This window comes from Formica exsecta, unplaced genomic scaffold, assembly GCF_003651465.1.
Source record: "Formica exsecta isolate Colony F162 unplaced genomic scaffold, ASM365146v1 scaffold218, whole genome shotgun sequence".
Taxonomy (NCBI): domain Eukaryota; kingdom Metazoa; phylum Arthropoda; class Insecta; order Hymenoptera; family Formicidae; genus Formica; species Formica exsecta.
This window is the reverse complement of record NW_021849477.1, coordinates 1,345,520-1,359,921: the sequence shown is the minus strand read 5'-3', so window position 1 is coordinate 1,359,921 and position 14,402 is coordinate 1,345,520. Positions and strand designations below refer to the sequence as shown.

The 14,402-nt window shown below is 29.7% G+C and overlaps 4 protein-coding genes across 13 annotated transcripts; 1 reads left to right on the top strand and 3 right to left on the bottom strand.

Annotated features, from left to right (window-relative positions):
- Positions 1 to 477: 477 nt before the first annotated feature.
- LOC115235340 lies at positions 478 to 2,490 on the bottom strand. Its single transcript, XM_029807045.1, has 6 exons — positions 2,466 to 2,490; positions 2,248 to 2,318; positions 1,855 to 2,153; positions 1,478 to 1,767; positions 1,242 to 1,361; positions 478 to 1,064 (listed from the first exon to the last, which is right to left on the bottom strand). The coding sequence occupies exons 2-6, from the start codon at positions 2,297 to 2,299 to the stop codon at positions 611 to 613; spliced, it is 1,215 nt and encodes a 404-aa protein (XP_029662905.1). The 5' UTR covers positions 2,300 to 2,318; positions 2,466 to 2,490; the 3' UTR covers positions 478 to 610.
- LOC115235290 lies at positions 2,451 to 3,467 on the bottom strand. The gene is made up of 4 exons (XM_029806960.1): positions 3,114 to 3,467; positions 2,929 to 2,999; positions 2,676 to 2,812; positions 2,451 to 2,557 (listed from the first exon to the last, which is right to left on the bottom strand). The coding sequence occupies exons 1-4, from the start codon at positions 3,180 to 3,182 to the stop codon at positions 2,451 to 2,453; spliced, it is 384 nt and encodes a 127-aa protein (XP_029662820.1). The 5' UTR covers positions 3,183 to 3,467.
- Positions 3,468 to 3,902: 435 nt separating this feature from the next.
- On the top strand, positions 3,903 to 6,916 carry LOC115235368 (methionyl-tRNA formyltransferase, mitochondrial). Of its 7 annotated transcripts, none has more exons than XM_029807108.1 (7): positions 3,903 to 4,022; positions 4,483 to 4,641; positions 4,737 to 4,934; positions 5,043 to 5,165; positions 5,476 to 5,654; positions 5,773 to 5,967; positions 6,183 to 6,916. In XM_029807108.1, exons 2-7 carry the CDS (start codon positions 4,523 to 4,525, stop codon positions 6,362 to 6,364), a joined length of 996 nt encoding a protein of 331 aa, XP_029662968.1. In that variant the 5' UTR covers positions 3,903 to 4,022; positions 4,483 to 4,522; the 3' UTR covers positions 6,365 to 6,916. The 7 variants fall into 7 exon arrangements, with proteins under 7 accessions (XP_029662968.1, XP_029662965.1, XP_029662964.1 ...); XM_029807105.1 differs by lacking the exon at positions 3,903 to 4,022 and having other exon boundaries at positions 4,060 to 4,641; positions 6,183 to 6,395; positions 6,724 to 6,916; XM_029807107.1 differs by lacking the exon at positions 3,903 to 4,022 and adding an exon at positions 4,062 to 4,342.
- On the bottom strand, positions 5,948 to 13,229 carry LOC115235362 (PHD finger protein 14). Of its 4 annotated transcripts, none has more exons than XM_029807085.1 (14): positions 12,972 to 13,229; positions 11,225 to 11,389; positions 10,778 to 11,023; positions 10,478 to 10,689; positions 10,261 to 10,415; positions 9,894 to 10,168; positions 9,375 to 9,830; positions 9,016 to 9,310; positions 8,723 to 8,945; positions 8,464 to 8,645; positions 8,247 to 8,385; positions 7,910 to 8,169; positions 7,688 to 7,796; positions 5,948 to 6,055 (listed from the first exon to the last, which is right to left on the bottom strand). In XM_029807085.1, the coding sequence occupies exons 1-14, from the start codon at positions 13,012 to 13,014 to the stop codon at positions 6,050 to 6,052; spliced, it is 2,766 nt and encodes a 921-aa protein (XP_029662945.1). In that variant the 5' UTR covers positions 13,015 to 13,229; the 3' UTR covers positions 5,948 to 6,049. The 4 variants fall into 4 exon arrangements, with proteins under 4 accessions (XP_029662945.1, XP_029662943.1, XP_029662944.1 ...); XM_029807083.1 differs by lacking the exon at positions 5,948 to 6,055 and adding an exon at positions 7,032 to 7,094; XM_029807084.1 differs by lacking the exon at positions 5,948 to 6,055 and adding an exon at positions 7,032 to 7,094 and having other exon boundaries at positions 10,778 to 11,020.
- Positions 13,230 to 14,402: the final 1,173 nt, after the last annotated feature.

The following is a 14,402-nucleotide window of genomic DNA, read 5'->3' as shown; positions in this document are numbered from 1 at the left end:
CAATAAGTTGTGTTTTATTTTTATGCTTGGATCTCATGATCCATAATAGCGAAATGCAAATCATGAAAAAAGATATATATTTAATAAATTGAAAGAAACATATATTTAATAAATTTCCACTTTTTTTAAATTTATGCTGAGATATACAATGTGTACAAAAAAATATTGCATATTATTGTAAAACAGAAATGATTTTTGCATGTCAATATGTCAGATATTTTAATGAATTTAATAATAACATTGCAATTAAATATTACTTCTATCTAATATATATATATATGAGAGTAAAAATATAAAACATTTCTATAAATATACAACTAATTCTTTTACAGTTTTTTGATTTATAGAATATTAATTATTATTAAGTTATAACATATTTTAATAATATTAATTTATAGAATACACCGTAATATATATATACAATTATCTAATTGTCAGCTTTATATATGTCAAAGAATTGAATAATAAATAATATAAATATTGTTTCTCTAAAATTTTAATATGTAAATAAAATAACATTATTCTTTACGCAGTTAGATTATATATGTATATGCTTTACGCGTCTATGCTTTAATAAAAAATTATTTATGGATTATATTATTATATAAAATCATTTAAGAGGATGTACAATTTGCTTGGGTAAGCTAAGTTGTGTATATGACTTCGTATATTTTTCGATTAAATTTCCTTCTGAGAAAAATCGTTTTACATAAGCTGAATACTGTGTTCCGCATAATCTTGATTCTAAATCCGTTACGTTTTTACTTGATAGCATATTAATAACACCAGGAGGTATATTAGATATTGAAAACATATTAAAATATGGTGTTATGTTACAGAAATTTTCATTAAATATCACAATAACAGAATTTCCAGCAAGTAAACTTTGCGTCAATCGAAAAAACAAGGTATTTTCATTTTCCTCTCTAAGAATAATAATGCCTTTTGGTTTACGAGTTATTATTAATTCTAATGTTTCATCTCGAGTGCAATATCCGTTTGAATTTTCATAAAGACCTGCGAATTCTATACATCTTGATACTAAGGTTGATAATAGAAAATGACTAAAAAAAAATATAATAAAAGATTATCAAGCTGAACTAACGCAAGTATACATATATATACATCTATATATATTATATATACATTTATATGTATTATATAAAATAAGAGATACATATTAAATAGAAATATGTATAAATAAAATATATATATTATGTATTTTTATTAACTTAACATACCGCTTGTATTCTAATGTTTTTACAAGTGTAGATAATACTTCTAGTCTAGAAGCAATGGGATTAGCATGCCAAACTTCGAATCCTTTCTTTGCTGATTTAACACATCTCCTAATATCGTCGCTACAATAACAATAAATTAATTACAAATTTAATGTGTGAGTTTTATTAAATTTTTTAGGTCACAAAATTATATTGTGTAGTTAAAAAAAAAGATAAAAGAATGAGCGTATTCATACTTTGTTGCATGTGCAAATATTTTGTCGTTATGTTCCCAATACATGCCTTCCATAGGTTTTTGCCACATGCCATCATAAAACAGATTATAAATTTCCGGACGTTGTTGGTAATGTTCCAAACCTAGTTTTATAGCCTTATAACATGGAGTTATATCGAGTATATGTGAATTTGTTTTGTCGATACTATTCATAATTACATGATCCATCAAGTTGTCAATTATTTTTGCAAAAGGAACAAACAGAACGCCACCATTAAATTCCATATGTGTATTTATGAATAGGATATCTCTCTGAATAGCGAAAAAAAGATATCATTTTAATAATATTCAAGATAAATTCTTGGCAATGCTATATATTACATAATTTAAATGATGTACATTTAAGTATGAGGCTAAGTTCTTTGCAGTTATAATATCCTCTGACCATATAGATATGGTGCTCATTATGCTCTCATGAGGTGGTGTACTTGTAAGAATAAGTAATTCTTTCTGTGATCGAAATGTATAAATGGAACACTTTAAACAATTAAGATATTTTTGTGAAAACATTAAGAATTTTTGTCTTATAGATTCTTGAATCCAAATTTTACTTAAATTAAAGTTATCTATTATCATTAAACAGTTAATAACCGCATATAAGTCTGAATCTTCTAGAAGTATCATTTCATTGCTCTGATCTGTGTAAATTTAAGAGATATTCTAATTATAATATATAAGATTTAAAAAAAAAGAACACATTTTTACATTACATTAGTAACATATTTTCCTTACTTGATGAGTCATTTATCATAATCTTAATATAATAAAAAAAAATTTCACTCATGATCAATGCTGAATCGTCTCTAGAATATAAACATAATATATATTTTGTGTGTGTATGCGTGTGTATAATTCAAAATATTTTAATATTAGAAGTAAAACATTAATTAAATATCACATATAATAAATATAACATATAATATATAGTTAAACTTTTAATAAATAGTTACATGATAGCACGTTCCAAAAATAAACATACTGAAAACTGTAAGCATTAATGACATAGGTATATAATGTTCCTTATGTGCATACTCTGCCTTTTCTACAAAACAAATTAAAAAAGTAAATATACTTAAAAGAATATAAAATAAAACATAAAACAATGTCATTAAAACAATGTCAATGTAATCAATATTTTATAATTGCAAAGATAATATTACCATAGTCTTCCTTAAACATAAATTGGGCACCATAATAATTTAAATATTCGACGATAGCAGTGACTACATCTACATGTTTACAAATAGATACAAAATAAAATAAGTTTGCTTCTATTATAGTTGCTGTTTCAAAGAATCTGTATAAATACAAAAAGAGAAGCTATTAAAAATAATGATAAAAATAGTAGAATCTTTTACATTTTTATCATATCACACATCTCTCTCTGCATCTTAATATTAAATCTTTATTTACCTTTCTGACAAATTTTTAATACCCTTATTTTTTATTCCATTGGATAAATTAATTAGTGTTGTTAGTACTTGCTAAAAATACATATTTACTAAAAGTATAGATTAAGGATTTTTATTTTCAATCCTGATATTAAATTTTTTATATTTTACTTTAAGAATACATTTTTATATGTATTATATACTCACTACTCTAGTAGCAAACTTATATTCGAAATCAGCATAATATTTGCTTATAACTCTTACTCGTCCATCCATGACTTTACCGGATTTTACCAAATTTTTCGCAACGTTTATAAAAAAATTAAAGATATATATGTATCTGCAATTGATTAATACTCTCGCTGATTCTTGTACAGTAATAAATACACTAAAAATAAATAAAAATGTCTTTTACTCTTGCAAAATAGACAAAATCTTTAATTTTGAAGCAACAAACTGATTATTGATTGTGTTCACAAAAGCACTGTTCGTAGTCAAGTTAATATTTTCGTGCTATTACTGTGAGTATAATGGAAAAAAATTAAGGAGAAACATATTATGTAAACACACACACATATATATATATTACATATACATTGTTTACATCATGGGGACATCTGTACATGTGTTCTACATATATAAAGTTTTTCGAATAAAACTTGTTTTTCTGTATCATGTCGTTAAGCATTTTATAAACATCTCGCATAATAATTATTACGAATAAGAAATAAATCTTGGTCATTTAAAACTATTATTGCAAGTCTTTATATTTGATTATGGTACGATTTGAACGCAGAGATTGATTATATCGGATAAAGAATTTTCTGGAATTTCTATCATGAGATTTTAGAACTTTATATTCTATATATATAATATTATTCTAAAGATTGTCGTTTTAGACAAAAGAGATGTGTCTGTAAAAATGTGAAGAGCAAAATAAATCTAATCAGCGAATCAGCCAGCCATAGTTGATGGCATAGATATATAAAATACATAGACGGGGCATGCCGATATTGACAAGAGAGAAAAGGAGTTTTGAGATAAACGCAAGCATCGAAATACGATCTTGTTCGATTTCTTTCGGGTAGATTCGGTTCGGCGTTCGGCTATATATTTGTAATTATAAAATAGATGAGTGGTGTTTCATCTATGTATTTTATATGTCTATGGGTCCACAATATGACATAATTTTTATTCCCTCATGGACATGGACGTCCATGTGTTCTCTATTTATGTTTGAAGAGCGTGAATTCGTATAAGTTATATATTAAAAGTTTCTAAAAGATTTTTTATATATACCTTATAATCTCCAATAAAATAATGCTACATTATTATTACACAAATATGAAAACAATCTTAAATCTCTTCATTTTTCAAACATCCTCTCGTACTCTAGTATAAAGAAAAGTAAAATCTCTAGCGAAAGCGAAATCAATGTGCGTGCAAATGTCACATTTCGATAGTATGAATGTTAATAATCACGAATTTTCTATGTAAAAAAAAAATACGATATGTTGAATATCAATTTTTCATCACGTATAATAATGAAATATTCGTACTTTCTCACAATATTCAGAAGTAATGGAAAAACGCGTGAGCTAACCTCTTGGAATCGTATGTATCATATTCGAAAGAGAAAATTGCATTCAATTCGAACAAGTGGTCCATGGAATGTATTATTTTTTGGAACTGATAACTTTGCTCTCGAAAGCTTACAAAGTTTGTATAACGAATAGTTAGTACTTTATCGATAATTATTCCTTGATTTTATATTTTGATTGTCAAAAAAAAAAAAAAAAATGCAAAACATTTATAAAAAATTTTATGTAGCAGAACCAAAAAACTAAGCCGATTAGAAGTCGTATCGGCTTATAAAGGGAAAAAGAATGTTGTAATACAATATGCAGAAGAAAGAGGAATCAATGTTAAGCGATGGCCTCTTGAAAACGATCTACAAGATTTTCATATTGGGATAGTTGTCTCCTTTGGCCATTTGATACCATTAAATATTATAAATTCTTTTCCACTGTAAGTTGTTTTATCCATCTTAACACACACACACACACACACACATATACATACATAGACAGACTGTATTGTAATATATGCATTAATATATCTATTTTTTTACCACAGTGGTATGTTAAATGTTCATGCTAGTCTATTACCACGCTGGAGAGGAGCAGCTCCAATAATTTATTCCCTAATTAATGGAGACACACAGACAGGAATTACAATCATGAAAATAATGCCAGAAAAGTAAGCTTTTTCTCTTAGTTTTCTTAAAAATGTGTTCTTTAACTTAGGGAATAAAGAAGAATAAAGAATGCCAAAAATTATGTGATATACGAGATAAATTTATATATAAGTTTGGTCTTTTTCATAATATAAAAATGTAATAAATATTTTATTTTATATTTTTTTTTTCAGTTCTTTAATCGATAAAAAATGTAGAAAGCAATCTACACTCAAAATTCATTGATAAAAGAATGAATACTACATACTTGAAACTGACTCTATGCCATTTTGATTGCAAATATATTTCCTTATTATTTTCTTGTTATTGCAGATTTGATATTGGGGAAATAGTAGCACAAGAAAAATTAGATATTCATCCAGATGAAATCCTACCAGAATTATATGTCAAGTTAGCAAAAATGGGTGCAAATATTTTAGTTGATGTAATAAGAAAATTGCCACAAATATTATCATTTTCGAGACCTCAGGAAAAAATAGGCATAACGTATGGTAACTTTACTGTCTTTTACTTGTCCTTTTACTGCCGTGCTAAGTAATAAAATACAATCAATGTTTCAACTAATTAAATTTGTTGCTATTAGTATTTTTCAATGATTACATATTGTAGCACCTAAAATTACATCAAAGATTTCTTTGGTGAAGTGGGATGAGATGACTGCGAAAAATGTATATGATCTGCATCGCGGTCTCCTAGGACTGTACCCATTAACCACAAAGTTTGGTGATAAGACAATAAAATTATTCGATGTTCAGCAGACGTCGAAACCGATTAGCGGAACAAATGCGGAGAATGATGTACCAGGTAATCGATCAATCGTCATTCCTGTATGATTCAGTACAGCACTAAATCAATTCCAAGAATTGTGAAACGTTAAACCTTCAGTTTATTCCTAGGAAAAAAAAATTATTTATCTGAAAATATAATTATATACATATATATACATACACACATACACACACGGTGTTGCATACTATTTTTGAATAAAAGGTATATGATTGATATGAACAACTTTCCAGGTTTGGTGAGATTTGATCGGAAAAGCAGTGCATTAATTGTGGCGTGTAAAGGACCGAGTTGGATCTCAATAAAAAGAGTAATAATGGCAGGTCATTCACCTATGAGTGCGATGGACTTTAGAAATGGATTTATGCAGGGCAAAATGAAAGAAAAGATATTTTTTCAGAGTAATGTAATATAATTTACAGCGCCACTTTTTTGTCTCAGACACTGTAAGATTCTTTTGTAACTCTATGATAATTTCATTGAGAAACAGATAATATTAAAATTTTATTTACTACAATAGCAAGATTTATATAACTTAGAATGTACAAAATGTAATATTGACGCACTGATTTTATCATGAGAATAAAAAGTTGTTTGTTTATATATCAATGTTTTCCTAAACATGGAATATTTATAAATTGCTGCTCTTGTTCATTTTAGATTTTATATTTTTGCATTAAAACAATATCATGCTTTCCTATCTCATGCGAAAATATTCTTTTGTATATTCCTTTTATGTTTTACTACAAATTTATTTAATATCTCTTTTCGTAGAACGACTACAATATAAAACTACAAAGCGTTACGAAAAAATCGATAAAGAAGTAATAGGAAATAAGTAGCGCGAACTAAACTAAGACTCAAATAAATCATTTTCAAATGATAATTTATAATAATGATCTTTTCGTAAAACTAGGTTTTCTTTAAATTATAGCAAAATTTCTCTCTTCTTTGTTTTCATATCTTAAAAAAAAAAAAAAAAGGAAAAAAAAAACCAGTAACGCTCTTTTTTTTTTTTTAATATTTTAAAAAAAAAAAAAAAAGGAAAAAAAAACCAGTAACGACATTGAATGCCTTATTTATTTGAACGTAGAATTGTAGTTGCAGATAGAAAATTGTTGATATTAAGTCTCAGTTTCAGAGGCCTGAAATAAAAGAAATATGTTTACTACAAAAATCTTTTTCTTTTATTACATTTAATATGCAGAGTGATATATATATCCCCATTGACAATATTTTAAGCGGAAGACACGAAATAGTTCAGAATACTTCAATATATTATTCTTTAGTCTGCTGCAAAGTAACATCAAAAATAAAGATAAATATAATTTAGTTTGCATCAGACAAAAAATTTTCTGTTCCCATTTCCCTGTAATATTAATTTATGCATTGTCACGAGACGATGCCTATAATTTCTGTTTGATTCACACTTCACGAAGCCAAATCAATTAATTATTCGTATACATTTCAGATTAAAGTACTTTATATTTTGTCACATATCTAATATTTATTGTCTCTATAAACTATATGTATAAGAAAAAAGAATATATTGTAGGCCGATTAAAAAGACAAAGAGAAAAATTATCTAAAAAATATTTTGTACAACTATTTATTATAGGTTTCTATATGTATTATATGATGCATGTAATATATGTATATGTATAACAAAATGAAAAGTACATCAATCTCTAATATTTTAAAAATATTGTTTACGAACAGTAAAAATTTATGAACTTACACTAGGGTCGCAGTCGGCACAGTGCCAAGAATAGCCTCTTCTCTTTGGAGACTTTTTTACAGGAGGATCTAAGCATGTAAAGTGATAGCACTTCTTACATTCATCACACCTAAAACGAAAAAGGTTAAATACATAGTAAAAAGTGTCATACAATAACATATTGCAATTCTAAGCATTTTAAGATTTAAACTATCATAGAGAGTTGTTAATTTCAAAACTTACATAACGAGATTTTGGTTGGTGCCAGGAGTATCACAGACATTACATTGCGTCATAAGGTCCGTATCTTTCCCTCTCTTAGTTCCCGTCGATAGCCGACCACTGCTATTCACAGACACATTTACGGGAGGGACATTTACAGCTGGTGGTGGCACAGGTGATGGTGGTGGCAATGTGATTTCGGTACTCGTAGAAGTGGCTACGAACATTTGTGGACTCGATTCTGAAGCTGCATCTCCTTCCGGTCGTGGAATTGATTTTATCTGCGTGCAATTTAATTTATTGTTCAACGTTTGAATCGATAAAGCTAATATAATTAAACAAAAAAACAAATAAATACTTTTATTGTAATCCTTCTGTGAAATTCTGGTTGACTTTGAATTTCTGGATTTTCTATATCTAAACTTTTCCGTTTATGTTTTCTTTTTCTCTGTTTGACTCCAGTTATTGGATCTGGAGAATATCTCTTATGTTTTTCCCTAATAAAATATTTATATAAATTAGATATATTTTGAAATATAAGTAGTAAATTATTTATTATACTATTTTATGCATACCTTCTTCTCTTCTTTCCACTTCTTTGAGAGACAGATCCTGTCCCATCTGCTGAAGCTACCATATATTCTGGTGAACCTTCTCTTATAGTGATATTATTAATGGATTGTTGATTGTATATTGATTCAGTTGTCTGTGCAAGTTCTATAGTTGATGGTTGCGGCCCCATTGGTTTAATTGTTAGCTGTGAAGATACATTTGTTTGTGTATTAAATATTAACGCGGCTAAGTTCTAAATCTTTCTATTTCTAAAATAAATACTTTTGGTGTGGCATGTGTCTCAGGAGCAATAATATTTGTTATATTGCTAGTGGAATTCTTAAGCGTAATAGGTGTGCTTGGAGTCGTGATTGCCTGTACTTCCTGCGGTGGTGTAGGTGTCGAATTGGCATCATCCTTACAGTGCCTTAATTTGCGTGGCGCTGACGTGTCTACGCGTTCCACTTCCGATCCCGATGACTCTTTATCGCATTCTGAGCATTGCCTGCAAATTGCAATAATGACAAATTTTAATATAATTGAGACATTATATTTTTTTATATTTTCGTACGCACCAACCCATCTGTCTTGTTTTCTTAGGCATTCGTGCTAGAGGTGGACTCAAACAGGATAAATGATAATGCAAGTGACACGTGTCGCACTTTGCGAGAAGGTGCTGATTGGTCGATCGTCTACAGATACCGCATTGATGCCGTAAAGTCGTAAGCTCGCTTTTGTGATTTTGTTCTTGTGCTGCCTGACTGCTCAACACTCTACCCTCACGTATACCTTCGGCACCTTTACCCATGGGTAGCGGAAATCCAACGCCCATTTTTAAAGCGGCTGCTGTAGGTACCCCTAATCCTGTACCTGTAGAACAGAAAATATATATCATGTATTCATTATGTTTAAAAATTCAAACAATGCAACTTACCAAGCGTAGGTGCTATCCTTGGCTTCGCTAAATCGGCGATCGACGGTAGGGGCTTCGCGTAACCGGCGTTCTTAAGTACTTGATGATACAGCTCGATCTTTCCTTTCAATGTCAAGTTTACTTTGATCTGTTCTTCATTATCCTTCATTACTTCGTCGTATTTTCTGTCCAATCTTTGTTGTTCGTTCAATAATTGCGAATTAATGTCGAGAAGTTCCTGTAACCGTCTCTTCATAGACGTTACGCGTAAGTTGCGATCCAAATAATAGCCGATAAATTCTACGCTAAAGGCGGGAGCGATATGCCACTTCTTTCTAACGTCCACTAACGCCACCAGCTGAGATTCTTGTGCTTCTAATGCGGCCGTATCTACGCCCATCAGTTCGGCTTTCTTTGCCAATTGGCGGCAAGCAGAAGCAGATGTAGTTAATAAGCGTGGCATCTTTTGTGTCGGTACTGTAATTAATGTTATTAGAAATATATTTAGTATGTTTGTATGACAAAAAAAAATTAACCTACCCCATGGAGATGGACGCGACGCTTTGTGAGCTAAATATTTATGTCTGTGTTTTGCCAATTTTCTTTGAATTCTACATTGTTCGTCTGTATCTAAATGATTGGGCTGCTTCAACACCTGTTGTCGATATTGCGCACGCAATTGCAAAGCTAACCAATTACGTCTACGTCTACGAACGAGAGATTTATCAGAATGCAATTTGCAATGCGCATAGAATGGATCAGCTTGATCGACTTCTTCACTGTGTGCCTCGGATAATAAGCCTTCTCTCTGCGCGCTAAATAAAATAAAAATAATATTTTGCATTATAAATTTATAGCACAAACTTTGAAAATGTAAATTGAGATGCGCGCTCTCTGAAAGTATTACCATGTCACATGAAAATACGTATGACACATTCCAGCGTCACATTCGATGCATACGCCTGTGCGTGCATAACGTGAATCTTCACACAAAGAGCATGTTTTTGCACCCCATTTGCTGTATGCCATCTCGAATAGTGTTACGCTCGACAAACGATCAACCTAAAATACATAATTCATGAAATTATATGAGACACGCGTTACACGATATGAGATTAACTTACTTCGCCGAAAGCAACACCAGGTACATAAAGGGCGCATACTAAATGAACCCATTTCCCGACATCTGTCTCTTTAAAAATTCCGCCTCTGTTAGGACAGAGCTCGCATGACGGATCTTCGATTCCTGCACTACAGGCTTCGCAGAACCATGGTGCTGATTGACATAGGGAATCAGTACTCGAGAAACTTTCTACATCGGATACACCATAGCAACCTAAAATTTAATGTTTGTTTATATTCAACATCTTCTATATAGTGTAGAAATGATTTTAAACATATTTTAAATTAGATTTTAAGGAGACCTTCGTGAACACTAACTCCACAACCATCACATTCAACGATCTCGTTTATGTCATCACTTCTGTCTCCTAAGCAACCACAACAAATTAGCATTTTATTTAGTTTCTCATCGAGAGGAGCCCCCTTTAAAGCTTGCTGGTGAGCTTGTTCGATAACATCTCCTACAGTTAAGCCAGCATTGTCTTTACGTCTCAATAATGGATCATCTAATGAATCATCGGATTCCTCAGATGCGTCTTCCTCTTCTTCTATAAAAAAACATGTTTTGTTAAAATTATTACTTATAAAAGATTGTATGTGTAAGACTTATAATATGCAAGTCAATTTCCTTAATCTCCTTATCTTCATAAAACACTTATTCTTACAATATGTGCATTTTAATTCTATTCTTCTCTTGCCATTAGTATATAAGATAATTTCATAGCACTGCACCATAAACAATAACTTACCTTTACCAACATCATTAGAATCTACCGAATCATCATCTGACTCTTCGCAATGATCCTCAATTCTAAAATCACTATCATCTGAGCTCTCACCCAGATCAAAGTCGAGCAAAGACTGCTGCGCTGATTCCACTGGTTTTACTCTTCTCTTTTTGGGATCTCTCTCAACTGTAAAGAATAATTTGATTTTTCTTTTATCCAAATATATATTTTTGGTATAGAGAAACTTATGTTTGTCATTGCTACATATTGATGTGAAAATAACAATGTTTATGAAAGCAACAGTATTTATTGCTGACAAAGTATTAGATTAAAATTTCTATGGAAAAAAATGTACAAGGAATGATAGGTTATGTTTGTACTTAATTCTGAACATACATGTGCTAGTCATAATGTTTTCAATATCTTTTATCACTTTGATTACAATCTTAATATTTGTCTGTAGCGCGAATTATCAATTACTATTCTTGTACAAAATCCCTAACATACTGGAACATTATAACAATTTTAAAAGCCTCCCATATATTGTACACATCAAGCACGTCACTTGTACACACATACGTATGTATGTACGCTGGTGGTTACGTTACCGGTAATATGTTAGGTTAATTTTATATGTCAGTAAACGAAGCTACAATAATAATAAAGTAGTTGGTTGTAGTTATTATCATGTATTCACAAAAGGAACAAACTAGGTTATTGTTATCATATGCATTTGCTGATATAGAATTAATTATGATTGTTAGAATAATGATAATGATAGATATTAAAATTACAGGCACAATAAACACAATGTAGTACAGAGAAATACAATACATATTGATATTATAGAATAAGTAATTCATAATACAATAATATATGCATTAATAAAATAATAACTAATATTGTTCATATCTGATGCATAAACTTTCATAATTTCATGATAGTATGATAGTTATAACAATAGCAGTAAATGACAGTACAATAATGATATAAAAAAAGTAAAAAAATAAAAATAAATATATATATATATATATATATATCATATGATACAAATATTATCCTAAAAAAATAATTATATTACATTAAATATAAAATGTTTATATAATTTTTTTACAAATAAATATATCTCACATTTGTAAATATAATTTTTTAATAAAATTATATATGAAATTTTTGTATTAAATGTAATATAATCATTTATCTAATGTATTATACATACATATTTTTTATTTATTCAATATTATTATCATTACTATTATACTATCATGAAATTACTGCAAGTTGTGAATAAAATATACACAGTATTAATTATTATTTAATTAATGCATTGTGTGTGAATTATGTATCCTATAATTATATTAATATCTGTTATATTCCTGAATTACTGTTCTTATTATAGAGGAGATTTATATAGAGAAAATTATACAAATATTGTGTATTTTTAAATATTCAATATTTAATGTAAATGCCCAAATTTTGTATGTAAAATGATTTGTCTATTATTAAATTATACCACTTGTTACTTGACAAATTAAAACAATTTGCGATCAGCACTTTCGATATTTAAATGTCACTACAAAGTGGGAAAAATAAATTACTGATCTTTTATCTCTCATAGTTACTTGCTACCTACAATCGACAAACGTCTTTTGCATTTGCAAAACTGTGTAGTTTCAAGTCCTTTATAAACGAATCGATGATGCGAATTCCTCTTATCTTATCACGCAATTGATAGACTGAATCGTTTATAGATTATGTCAAAACTTACTCATTGTTTTGTACAAAAATCCGACGTCGTCTTCCTGCGACATTCTTCGCCGCCGCGAATCCTATTCACGAAATGGGACGAAAAATAGGTCTCATCGGCTTTTCTAGAGACGAAAATTACACCCAAACGTGTCCCGATCGTTGTCCCCAGGACTTTACTGCGTCAAGCAGATAAAAATTCGCAAGGGTATCGAATGGTTTTGACGAAGAAACGAATTATTTTACCGTCTGTGTTGTCCTGTCTCACGGCGTCCGTACATCTACGATGCGGCGCTGATGTACCATGATGTATTTACGAGGTCCTTTCGCGGGAAGTTCAAGTTCTAATCTGCTAAACCAGAAGTAAAAAAGTTAATATTAATAATGTTCGTCCCGCGGATACATATACAGGGTCTGAAACATTTTTTGATATCTCACTTCGTTTCCGAAAAATATGCCCGCGTCACTATAAATGCCGCACCCTGTATATATATGTAAATTTCATAAAATAACATTTTATTAATCATTGAAATACAGATCGTTTTCACGCGTTCTTCGACGCAAGAATCTGAATTTAGATTTTATCTTAGATTTATAAACCATCAAAGATTGTTATTTTTACTACAAATTTATAATTGATTTTGTAGTTTTTATTTCTTGCAAAAATAATTTTGTGAATTCATCAGTTAATTCATTAGGAATTGCATGTACTTCGTATTAAATGACAGAAACATTGGTTTATTTTCCAGTATTTTTTCTATAAAATATATATGAAATAAAGAAATATAAAAATTTAGACAAATTTTCAAAATAACTTGATAGTAGTGTAGTATATAATTACATGTCTAAACAATAATTGTAGATTCCTCTCTTTCATAAATATTCAATAGGGTAGCTGTCAAATTACAATAACGGTCAATATGACGCTTTTAAATCGCGCGGGCAAGGTATTCCTCTCGTTAGCCGAAGGGTGGCGAAGGTAACCGAACGTCGTGAAAGCGCCATTCAAATTCGATCGCGAACAATGCAAGGCGCTAAACTTTTCGGCGAGGTAAGATTAAACGAGAAAGCAGGCGATCAATTGTCGTGTTTTTTACTAACTAAGCTAAAAATAACAGAAGAAATAACTTGTTTACAGGTGATTGCGGTTTGGCTTGAGCATGCTAATATATACAATCCGCAAGAGCAAGTGAGCAGGTTAGTATTTTTTTCACCGAGGTGCATCGCATATATATTCAATTGAAATCTACATTAAAAGTAGCGTATTCATTACTTGAGAGCAATAAAGATCACATTTTGCTCGAAATGTATTTGCATACGACTAAATATCCCGAATTAAAATACTAATATTTATTCGAAAGAGTGAGTAGTAAAAAATATTTCGCAATCTCTTTATATGTATGTGTATTAAATATATTTCTCATTATCAATATATCTGAGTTTACATGAGCAT

Coding starts and splice junctions, on each gene's coding strand:
- LOC115235368 (XM_029807105.1), top strand. CDS start 4,418: ATGTTGAATATCAATTTTTCATCACGTATAATAATGAAATATTCGTAC. Junction 4,642..4,736: donor CAAAGTTTGTATAACGAATA/GTTAGTACTTTA, acceptor AATTTTATGTAG/CAGAACCAAAAAACTAAGCC. Junction 4,935..5,042: donor ATTATAAATTCTTTTCCACT/GTAAGTTGTTTT, acceptor TTTTTACCACAG/TGGTATGTTAAATGTTCATG.
- LOC115235340 (XM_029807045.1), bottom strand. CDS start 2,299: ATGAGTGAAATTTTTTTTTATTATATTAAGATTATGATAAATGACTCA. Junction 2,154..2,247: donor TATGATAAATGACTCATCAA/GTAAGGAAAATA, acceptor AAATTTACACAG/ATCAGAGCAATGAAATGATA. Junction 1,065..1,241: donor AAAACATTAGAATACAAGCG/GTATGTTAAGTT, acceptor ATTTTTTTTTAG/TCATTTTCTATTATCAACCT.
- LOC115235290 (XM_029806960.1), bottom strand. CDS start 3,182: ATGGATGGACGAGTAAGAGTTATAAGCAAATATTATGCTGATTTCGAA. Junction 2,813..2,928: donor ATTAAAAATTTGTCAGAAAG/GTAAATAAAGAT, acceptor GTATTTATACAG/ATTCTTTGAAACAGCAACTA. Junction 2,558..2,675: donor TATGTTTAAGGAAGACTATG/GTAATATTATCT, acceptor TTTGTTTTGTAG/AAAAGGCAGAGTATGCACAT.
- LOC115235362 (XM_029807083.1), bottom strand. CDS start 13,014: ATGTCGCAGGAAGACGACGTCGGATTTTTGTACAAAACAATGA. Junction 10,416..10,477: donor CTGGTGTTGCTTTCGGCGAA/GTAAGTTAATCT, acceptor TATGTATTTTAG/GTTGATCGTTTGTCGAGCGT. Junction 8,646..8,722: donor AGACACATGCCACACCAAAA/GTATTTATTTTA, acceptor GTATCTTCACAG/CTAACAATTAAACCAATGGG.